A 12373-nucleotide genomic window follows, 5' to 3' on the forward strand; every position below is an offset into this window, starting at 1 on the left:
TAATCACCAAACTCCAAAATCAGATGTTCTATTCTGGGAACAACAGCGTTCACTGACCCACTCGTGAAGTGTGTATAAGATATATGACATGGCGATTAAAGTGTTAGTACACAGTATATATACATAATATATATTTACCACTTCGAATTTACTGCTCCCATGCTTTCGGATCTCGCTAACTCTGACAATATGCTATATGTTCATAGGACATTTTTTGCTTATGTCGGTATCAGGAACTACCTCCCGACGTATTACATTAAGTAAGTTACATCCTCTATATATAATGTACCAGAAAATAAATTACAAATATATGTAGCTATTTTGCTGAATGACTAAAGGATCCAAAAAAAAAAAAAAGCTATCCATATGTGCAGCATATTAGTTCTTCAAAATTTGTTTTAGTTTTCTTTTACTATATTCTAACACAGAATTTAATTGTCATGAAGATTATAATATTGTGACAATTACGCTCACACATTCAATTAATTGTTCTTATATTCAGATTAAAACATATTTATATGTAAATTCAATTTATTTTAAAAAGTCAAGGAAAATTTTATTTTGTTTCATTTAGCAGCCAAGCGAACCTCTTTCATTTGTCCCAGGTAAAGAAGTTTCTCTGCTTTTCAGAACGAAAAAAAAACATAAGACGGTAACCGCACTAATTGACCACCCACTTTTCTACCTCGCCAGTAAACGGTAATGGAATTTGCTATTGTTACTCCAGCCATACTGTCGCACTACCTAAGTACCTCGATATCGCAAATATCACGTCACAGACACACAGGAACCAAAATTTTTTATCTACAATCTTCGCAAGTGCTTATGAAACTCTTTAACATCACGTACTAGCCCAGAAGAGACGCTAGAAACCCAAGCCAAATTATCAACCGATTTTTGGGAAATGGTGTCACGAACTTAAAGCGGCGAATCAGAATCCGAAATTCAAAATTTACAAAGAGAAGAATGAAGCGTCTATTTTTTTAAAAAAAATAAAGAAAGCTGGGAGAACGCCTACACGGAAGAGAGGTTACTCTAAGTCGACACTTCATCGTGAAAACATCACCAACACGCGATTCATAAGCATACGTCAACTCATATATACATATATATATATATATATATATATTTAAGTGTTTAAATTTCAGAAAAATGGCTAGCTAAAGACCCGTTAGCAGCCAGCTACTTAAATCACGCGTTATCCACAGCAACTTCGTCGTTACAAGATTATTTATACAAATATTTAAAACATCGACACATAGACATAATTTTTATCATCTTATGGTGACGCTACGTAATTTGTGATTTTGAACTGAGTCTGTGATTGATCTATATACGTGGACTTCCTGTATTCAGAGAGGAAAAGTAGTGCGATGGATGGCGGATATATATATAAACTGTGCGAGTGAAATTTAAGTGCAGATGGATGTGATAAGTGACGCATTGTTGCATTTCCACAACATGGAGATGAAGGACGGAGACACGGGTTCGATCCCCGATACTTGGAACAGATGCCTTGCCACACGAAGACCCAGACGCTTCAGACAAACGAGGACCTCTTCTCCGGGAGTTGAATCCAGAGGACAGCGGGGTCTGAGAAGGGACATTAGGAAGCATTGTGACGGTCAGTTAAGTACAGTGCAGTTTTCTTCTGAAGTGTGGAAATATAAGCGGAAAGACTTATTAAGGTAGGACAAAGTATTCTGTTATTTTCTTTATTGAAGAAGGACTATGGCCAATATTTCCGTGATTCGTGATCTCCATACTCACCTTTTCCTAGAAACTTCGGGACATTGTTTATTCATACGGAACTGTCCGTAAACATTTAGAGCATTTTTTTTTAAATTCTTTTTAAAAGAAGTAAACAAATAGCCTAATGCCTTGGTTGCATTTCCAAAATTAGTTCACGGATATAGGAACTATTAATTTCATTCTTGAATAAGTACCATAAAATTTTTGATTATTTTACTAGTGAAATTTGTATACTTTGATTTGATCTTCAATCATGCATTTATTTGTAATCGTAATGTGTCAATATTTAGATCCTTGAAGCCGTCATTATAATCATTTATATGCAATCCAGTATTTATTTATATCAAGTATGGATTATTTCTCTTTTAAACATAAATCGCGTTTAAGATGTGTGAATGTAATGTAATTTTTGTTTTGAGTAAACCATGATTTAGCGTCAAAGTCTAGTTTTTCAAATTTTAACAATTGTATAGGTTGTTAGGGAAATATGAGTCAGAACGGTAAACAGTCTTAATACCATTTTATTGTAACTTGTCAATTTTTATTATACTCATTCTTAAAAGAAACAATCAATATAAAGCTTCCAAAGACGTGCTATGTTGAGTAAGTTTCAGACAAATAAGTGTAAATATTCTTACCTCGTAATATCGTTAGAGTCTCATAAATAAGGTAAACAACTTAAGATACTCGAGTAAATCCCTTCGGAGGTACCTATCTGAGCAACGAACGCAGATAGGGTCCATAGCTATGGAGAAACGTGTATTCGCAAAATAAGGAATCAGTGAGAAAATCAGAAAGCGTCGACAAAGTAATTATTTTGATCAATTGGCCAAATTATAATAATAGTAGTACCATATATATATATCTATATTTCTGTGTAGTGCATTTGAATATGAAATATTTGTGTAGTTAGTGTTGTGTAACGATTTTTACTGTGAATGGTATTATTTTCCAACTGATATAGTATGTGTACAAAGCTATGTTTTGTTTATGCAAATCTTTTAATATTGAAAATTCACTAGAGTTCATTAGAGACGGTGCACTAAATTTTCTCAAAAGCATGCTATCGCTTCTAAACTATCTCTCCAGTGAGTCTTGCAAGCAACCTAAACCATTAATTCTTTCATTCCGCAATCCGATTCTTAAACTTATTTCCATTTCTTTTATTAATAAAAAAAGGTAGTAACTGTGGGCGAATTACTTAATAGTCGTTTATGCCTAGGGGAAAAACAATAAATCATTTTGTTAATTAATATTCAGTTTAATAGAAATTTTTGTTTGTATAACTACGTCATGGTAATTATAAAGAATCGAATATTGTCAGTTTAGTTGAGTAGAAATAGATTGTTGCTAAATTTTACAGTCAAGATTGAATAATTTGAATATTACGTTGTACAGTGATGAATGTGTTAAGAGAAATCATATTATTTGGTCAAAACAGTCAAAAGTCTGATTCATTTTCAGTAAAGTCAATTAATTCATTTTTTTGTAAATCCAAATTAACTTTCTTGTTGATTTTTGTAGATATCACCTTATTTCTCGTTAAATTTATTAAAAGTCTATTTGACGTTAGAACCAAAGCATTTATGTGGTTATCATTTCAAAGATATGCCTATTTCTTTAACCGGTATTAGCATACCTAGAAGAACTGAAAAAGTTGAAATACGGTTACATTGACCATCAGAAATTTTTATCTAAATTAACTCATTTTTTTTAAACTTTAAATTAAACTTTCCTTGTTTGTTGCTTTTTAACTATTTTTGCTATCTCCACACACTTCGGTGACAGAGTGATAGTCAGTGTAGCCAACTGAACAAGCCATTAGCGAAAAATCTTTCTTTCAGCTTTGCAGCTTGTGAGATTTTTGCTCCGCATGTTTAAATCACTTAACCATTAACTACGCACCTGTTTTCCTAGCGCCTTGGAGACACCGTTATGGGGAAAACAGGATCGATTAGACATTAGGTCATCTTTCGTTATATATATATATATATAAATTTTTTTTATTCCAAACCATCTTAGCAAAACTGTATTTTTACCTTGGAGAACTGAAGTTCGAGCCCCGTGGAGTCAACTTCAATTCTCCAAACTCTCATTCATTTTTTTTAATGTTATTTGTGTAATAGGCAGATGAGTTGCCACTCATCAATACCATTCACTTTTCAAGTACAAGGTCAGGTATTCATTTTTCTAATGCATATTAGGCTCATCCGTGAGTGCCTTAATTATTCGTTCTAGTTCAGATTAAATATGCAAATTAGAGATAAGGAATCGAATTCCGAAAACAATACGTTTCATATTCTTCGTCGCCCAAATACGTAAGATCTGCTTATTCGTAATATCACGCAGTAATTCTATTTGGCAGCCCGAGCAGAAATTTTCCTTTAATTATTAGTTAATTTCAATCGTTGCAAAACTTAGCGCCCGAGACAATAACATTATCATTACAAAACTTGGCTTCCAATACAGGAACCACAGTGTTACAATATTGACATTCCAGATATGATTTTATTTTATTTCCTGAAATCTCCAATCTTTTTTGGACATAATGTTTCAATATCCAAGCTTGTTTGATAGTGTTTCAATATTCCTACACATTCTTATGGAATATTCCTACAGAATCTTACAACACATATCTCTGTGTAATGGCACAGTTTGAATACGAAACATTTTTACTCCCTTAAAAACGGTTTGATGGAATGTTACTCAATTATCAAACAGCAGCTTGTAAGATGATGAAAATTACGATTACGTTTAACGATCGAATATATGAAACAGTATGAGTCATTCCACGTCGAACTGGGTATCATTTTGCAAACATTGATATATATATATATAAAAAAAAAAAACATTCAGTACGTAGTCAAGCGGGAGAAAGTCTCGAAGTAATGATACGAGAACATTTTTTCACGGTGAAATAAAATTAAGTTATCTGGCTTCGCTGAAATTAAGGGTCCTCGTTACAGCAACTACAGAGTGAGAATAGTCTAATGTTTGCACCCCTGCAGCAATCAAGGTGTTCACTAGTTTCTTAACTTTTTGTTAGTGAGGAAAGAAGGCGAAAAGGTAGAGTGTATGTGACGTTGTTCGAGCCACACACATCATTGCAGCTGTTAGGAAACTGCGAATGAAATATCGATTGTGTTGTGTCCCGTCCGTTGTGCTGAAAGGTAAGAAAGTTTATGATTATGTTGAAGTTTGTGAAATTAATATTTGTGCTCCTAGTATTAAAGAGTATTTACGTAGCAAGTTATAAATTACTAACTGTTTTGTGATCATATGCTATTGAAGTTCGCATATCGTGTTATTTAAAAAATGTCCCGTCCGTTACGGGTTTCACACTGTGAGTGCATTACAATTGTTTCCTTTCGTACAGATGTAAGGTTAAGGTTATTCTTGGTTTACATTAATGTAAGTTGTATCATAGGTGCTTGAAAAGAAAGAAAAGAATATCAGCATTTCATTTCATGTTTACTAGGCTGATGAATATAAAAGTATAGTTATATTTTCAATACTTGAGTTCGTACTGTAATTATGTGGCTTGTACCGAAACTGTCATGAATATATAGAGAGCGATAGAGACAGAGAGAGATAAATAGAATTAAACCAACGCCTACATTTCTGAGCGCGCGGAAGAATAAATGCTCTTTCATTATGCATTAGTAAGGTTGGTTAGTAAATCTAAATCAAAGGTCGGACTGGAAATAATCGAACCACGTAACTGCTCCTCTAGCTGACCATCTTGAAAAGTATACGCCATATGCTTCTTTTTCAAATGTGCTTTAGGGTTCCCTATTCTTTATTTATTCACAGGTTCCAAAGAGCGAGAGAGAGATGGAGAGAGAATAAATAATTTAATTTGTTGTTTTTTTTATTTATAATTCATTTGCTTTACATTTAGTGATGTGTATTAAAGAATTTCATGGAAGATTGTTGCTACTACTTCCCGGTATTCGTTTCCAGGTAAAAATGAAAAAAAAAAAAAAAAATGAAGCTGAGAAGGCTAGATTAAGAATGAGAAAGTACAGGGAGAAGCTGAACACAAACTGTCAAGAATGGCAAACGCATCTAAGGAAAGAAGCTCAGAGAAAGAGAGAAGCTCGTGCTAAGGAGAAGTCGAGAATGGTAGGAAGTAATACTTTTGAATGCAAAGAGGTTTATGGAAAGGGCAAGAAAGCAGAGATACAGAGCAAGACAGAAGGAAAGTTCAGAGAAAGAACATATTAGTGTGTTAAGTGACCTAGGTTCCTTCTCGTGTCCACATTCTTTTGGAAAGGCAATCCAAAGAGTTATGAAGCTCTGCCACAAAGTCCACGAAAGAAAAGAGCTGTATTCAAGAAACTGCTTTCAGATACTTTTCGAAATAGCGATTCATCCGTGAATTCGTTGACCAAAACGACAAAACCATCTAGGAAAAGACTGTCTACTGAAGAAGTACGTACGGTTGAAGCCTTTTACTGCAGAGATGATGTAAGTCGTCAGTTCCCTGGCACATCAAAAGTGTTAAGTGCAGTGATGCTCGTAGAATGAAGTTACAGAAACGTCACATGATGATGACAATTAAAGAAGCTTACCGTCTGTTTACAATTGAAAACCCTACGGTTAAGATTAAAGTCAGCAAATTTTATGAACTACGACCGAAGTTTGTGTTACCGTCATCGGAAATGCCTCATAATATTTGTGTGTGTAAATATCATTTAAATTTTACCTTCATTATTGAAGCGTAGGCGAAGAAGTTACATTGCTTTCCTTCCACCAGCAGTGACCTTATGCAAGTAATATGCTGCAATGTAGGATCCGAAAAGCACGACAGGATTATGTAAAAGTTGTAAGGAAATAATTTCCTTCTTGCCCGAACCCGATGACTATAACTTAGGTGACAGGATAAAATGGAAGCAATGGAAGGATATAGATGGCCACCTGAAGCAAGTATGTGTCGAGGGATCCATAGTTGGTGCTATAAATGAACTTCAGAGTCAACTGACACAAATTTTAAGACTCATTATTTTGAAAAAAAAAAAAAAAAAATTGAATATAAAAAAAATAAGTGTGGAAGAATGTGAAGTAGTGTTGCAAGTGGACCTCGCAGAAAACTATACTACTCTAACACAAGATAAAATACAAAGTGCACATTGGAATCATGAACAAGTTACAATTTTCACATGTGTTTTATGGGTTAAGAATCATACCATCTCTTACGCTATTGTGAGTGATCATGTGTTCCACGATAAGGTTAGTGTGTGGTATTTTTTGAAGATAATTACTGATGATCTTCGATCAGATTTCAAGGTTTCTCAAGTGTCTATATTTTCTGATGGATGTGCCGCGCAGTTTAAAAACAAGTTTGACATTGCAAAGGTGTGTTACATGAAAAGATTTCGGAGTACACGGAGAATGGAATTTCTTTGCAACGTCACATGATAAAGGAGCTGTAGATGGTATTGGTGGGACTTTAAAGAGAACGGTCTGGCAGAGGGTTAAAGAAAGAAAGAAAGACGATTGTCAGCTCAGCCAAAGAGTTTTTTCATGTTGCTTCTTTTTATTGTAAAGGGGATAAAACTCTATTTTGTTAATACTAGAGCAATAGACATGCAGAAATCCGTCCTACAAAACAGGTGGAAAACTGTTAAGGCTATACCACATATTCAAACCAAACATTACTTTAAGGGCATCAATCCATTTCAGGTTGTAGCTGAACGAACAGCTTTATCAGAACCCCATGCATATACAGTGTTATACGAGGACGATAATAGTAATAGCAGTAGTTATGATTTGGATTTGACTATGTTTAATGCACAAGATAGAACAGAAACTGTCTTTTTCTTGTGTGTACTCTGACGATAAAAACTAAATTTTTGTTTTTTCTACAGTATACGTCTATGGTCTTTGTTGCGAAAGTTGTTGTATAATAGACAATCCTATTACTTTCAAATAACGTTACATCAGTAAAACTATGTTCATATCACGCATATTGTAAAACGTATTGCAAAATATAACATAGTACATATAAAATATGACTTTTGAGACATAGGACAAATTGTGCCGTCCGTTCGCTTTACTATGGTTAATCGATCAAGCAGAACTCATGTCTAACAAACCAAATCGACACAATATCTTGTATGGTAGTAGTTGAAAGATCAAGACGCCTTGTACTATACTTAATATTTGCAAACTTCTTAACAATTCACAGAAATTTACTCTAACTATTTGACAGTTGCGAACCATGTCCAATATGTGTCCTGTCCGTTACGCTCCATAAAAATATTAATAACTCAGTTTATAACTCAGACAATATTCTGAAATTAAACTATAGAAAGGCTATTTTACTTACGTTTTTCCTGTTGTGTTTATTACATTTATAATTATTAAGGACAACTAGAAAATTATACTTCATTGTACTTGAAATATCTCCGAATGTTCCTTCCGTTACTATGGAATGACCCTATGTAACTTAACCATTTCTACCTCTAAAATTTATTATTATATTTTCACCATCAAATTCAAAAAAAGAGTGCGACATATCTCAAAACAGGTAAAAGAAAAAGTCTATCATTTCACCTGAGTGTACGGCCAACAAACAAAACTGACTTATTTACTTAGCTTAATTGTCTTATTACATACATAAGAGGTAAAAAGTGGATCCTCATATAATGTAATTCCGAATATAATAGAATAAAGTTACTTCCCTTTCTTTCTTTAAATAATCCAAATTGAACATTTTATCACGAAATACTTCGATACATGAAAATGAAATTTTTCGCTTTACATCCCACGGTTACGTCTTTTAGGGTAAAGGAGACGAATGATTAAAGAAAGTGGATGGCTCTGATATAATTGGTGAAATGAGAATGTAGGAGGAAACAGGGGAACTGCCATAAAAGCCACGGATACAATGTTGTTCTCCACAAACTCAACTGGCCTAGGATTGAACCACGAACCTCTTGCATTAGAGCTGAGGGATTTACCACGGAGTCACCATACTTCTACACTTCGATACCTGAACCTGGAGTATGCATATGCTTAAAATAACAAAATCAACTACAGTAGTTGCAACCTTGATACCTTCTGTTAAACTATGAATAAGAGAAATTCTCAATACACTACAATCTTGAGATCCACAATGATGTTATGACCAATAAGATGATAAGAATTTCAACCTTTTAAATTCTTTCACTCATGAAAGCTACGAATTTCGTAATCAATTTCACTTATTGCTGAACAACTATTAAAAAGAACCAGCACAACTTACCATGTTTGTCATTACCCTCAGTGACATTTCCAAATCTCTATTTTTAACAAGTTCAAGAATCCAATCTTCTATCAATTTCTGGACATTTGTGTGTACATTTCTTGCTGTCCAGTTCCTGCAATTTATGAAGAACACTTGAACGAAGGGAACCATATTTGATATCACTGCTTCATGAATCACATCTCTGTCTCGAAGCTTTTCCCATTTACTCCACACATCTTGCATGGTTGATTTAACATGAAAAATGGGTTCATAGTTAATTTCTAAATTATGAGTTCTTTTAACTTTCGTTTCGTGATACAAGTAGCTGCGGAACTGCACTACATATTGCATTATTTTATGCTTTGTAGTTTCAGCAATTTCATGTACCAATGAGTCACGATATTCAAACTTGGGAGCACTTGGATACATTATGCTTTCATGAAGGCATTGTAGAAGTTCATAGGCATGGTCCAAACTCACAAGGACTAACTGTTCTGCAAATGTTATTTTATTCATATTCTCTTGAACTGCACTTATTAAAGTTGATAATAACTCATCCATTCTACAGCAAACACGATCAATATTTCTTGACCATTCATTTATATCATCGTACGGATTTTGTGTGAAAGCTGACCTGAAAGCTGAAATTAAGACATACATATTATATATATATATATATACCGAGCGAGTCCCTTGCCATAGGCCAACTCGGTAAACATTGAAGATATGAAAAAATGATAAGAGAGCATTTTGATTGCCAAGTGTGGGTTGCCAACCTAAAATGATGGAATTTTCGTAATTGGACCAACCGTTTACGCTCGATAGTGGTATAGCACCAAATAATAAAGAAAAATGCAAAGTTGCCACGTCAATGGAGGAAAAGATGGAATGAAATAATCTGGAGCGTGAAATACTCTGGGCCAAGGAGAATAGAAAGGGGAGCAAATTAAAGCACAAAGGAGCAGACCTATTTGCAGGGCCCACGACAGTGGCGTCAGCACCACAAGGGGGAGGAGGCATACGAGGAAAACAAACAAATGAAAATAAGTCGTGTCGTTTTCTGACAGGTTTACTGTACATGTCAGTGAGAAGAATTGTACATACCTCACGCACACACGGCATTTGCTTCCAGACGCAACACTCCTGGGCACTATGCGAATAGGTGCTTAAATTCGTGTTCCTCCTGCTGGTGGCACAAACGGATACGGCATCGCACACTACCACACACACGCCGGAGTGTTTGGGGTGTTATTGCTCTACACGCGTTCCGAATATTTTCCTGCAGCTGTTCCACGGTACTGGGTCTATTCCAATACACAACGGGCTTTAGATACCCCACAAGTAAAAGTCTAATGGTGTGAGGTCAGGTGATCTGGGCGGCCATTCCACGGGACCCCTTCGACCAATCCATCGGCCAGGAAGCACTTCGGTGAGCCATTCTCGCACTGTGCGGCCGTAATGTAACAGTGCTCCATCGTGCTGGAAATAAAATACACACCGCGATAACAAAGGCATTTCACCCAGAAACGGCTGTAATGTGGTGTGCAGATGATGTATATACTGGTTTGATGTTAACCTATCGGGCAAAAACACAGGCCTTAATATGACGTTGCCGTGTATTCTAAACCACACATTCACTCGCGGATCGGATTGATTGTGCGCTTTAACAACTATGTGGGGGTTCTCGCGAGACCAATACACAGCGCTGTGTCTGTTGGCTGTGCCATTGAGGTGGAAAGTAACCTCATCACTGAACAGAATGTTGTGTTCGTGTCCGGTGAAACCACACACAGAACTGTTCGTCTGTCTGTGTCATCCCCATGTAACGCTTGTACCAAATGTATCTCGTAAGGATGATACCGTTCACGTGATAAAATTCTGGAGACCGACTTCTGAGATATGGACGCCTCTTGTGCAATCTTCCGTGTAGGACTAACTGCCACCTTTGCAAGCACATCAATAGTCATGTCGCAGGATGTTGCAGTTCGTGGTCGTTCAATACGGGGAAGTCCGCCACGCTACCTGTGGATTTAAAGCTTGTCATGAGTATCGAAATAAGTTGGTGGGACAGTGTTACCTGATTTGGATACTCTGCGGCTGCTTCCTGTTGACTTATTCCAGGTGCATGAAGAAGCACCATTTCAGCTTTTTCTTGCATTAAATACATTTCACGTCTTCAAAACACACGTGTCACAGGTGAAATCGATAACACAGAACTACTCTAAATTCATCCAGAGCGGTCGTATTAGACACCCCACGAACAAATAGCCACGTGGCACAGGTAGCTCCGATTGCTATGTACTAATTCCACCACTGCACTCTGGTGTTAACGATCAAATTCACTCAGACAAATTATCTGTGTACGTACAGGTTGCGACCTTGCCAACTTTGTTCAAGTGTATAACAGAAGTTAATTGGATTTGCTAACCCGTTGTTTCTTCTTGAGTAAACAACACCGATATACTGCTCTGAGGGAGCTTAGTGCGTATTCAATAGCAGCAACGCATAAACCAATGGCTAGACCCGAATCACAATTTACATACTACTACTACTACTACTACTACTGCTACTACTACTACTACTACTACTACTACTACTACTAATAATAATAATAATAATAATAATAATAATAACCATACAGAAAAGAAATATACACAAGCAAACACCAGTGACAGACAATTACATGGACACAAGGAATGACACGATCCATGACTGCGATTTTCCATGGTTTTCCGCAGTCCCACCAGGCGAATGCCGGGATGCTATCGTCTCTACACCCCCCAGGGCTACTGCCTTCTCTACTCCCTATCTTACCTAACAAGGCCGCTGTGACCTCGGCGTTTGCGGCCCGAACCATTCCCTTAGTTCTTTCCTTCCACACATACGTAAATCAATAAATCAAGGGTAGAACCCGGCCTAGAAATAGGCAACTTCAATTGGGATATTGGCTTCCGCATGCTTACCTCTAACAATAAACCTGTCAGGAAACGACACGAGTTATTTTCATTTGTTTGTCTTCCTCGTATACCTCTTCCTCTTTGTGGTGCTGACGCCACTGTCGTGGGCCCTGCAAATAGGTCTGCTCCTTTGTGCTTTAATTTGCTCCCCTTTCTATTCTCCTTGGCCCAGAGTATTTCACGCTCCAGATTATTTTATTACATCTTGTCCTCCACTGACGTTGCATTTTTCTTTATTATTGGGTGTTATACTAGGGTGCAGCGTTTTACCACTTTTTTTTCGGAACGAAATGTAATACCTGGCAAAAGTGGCCAACCCACATGGACATTACAGGTATAGATTTTTTTTTCAAATCGGATAATATCTTCTGTGAGAACTATTGCCTCAAAGTTTCAAAATTTCACTGAAAATTAGAAAAAAAAAAAAAAAAGT

The 12373-nt window shown here is 36.2% G+C and overlaps 1 protein-coding gene across 1 annotated transcript in view; it reads right to left on the reverse strand.

Moving 5' to 3' along the window:
* Window positions 1–12373, reverse strand: part of LOC145677177 (spatacsin-like) — a gene marked incomplete at its 3' end in the record, with an annotated part of 88278 nt that overhangs the window by 59317 nt on the left and 16588 nt on the right. The window contains exon 3 of the mRNA XM_081747795.1: window positions 9002–9624. Within this exon, the coding sequence (XP_081603921.1) occupies window positions 9002–9624 (623 nt within the window). The remainder of the gene's footprint in view (window positions 1–9001; window positions 9625–12373) is intronic.

Source organism: Thermobia domestica, unplaced genomic scaffold, assembly GCF_964235325.1.
Source record: "Thermobia domestica unplaced genomic scaffold, izTheDome1.hap1.1 HAP1_SCAFFOLD_673, whole genome shotgun sequence".
Classification (NCBI taxonomy): domain Eukaryota; kingdom Metazoa; phylum Arthropoda; class Insecta; order Zygentoma; family Lepismatidae; genus Thermobia; species Thermobia domestica.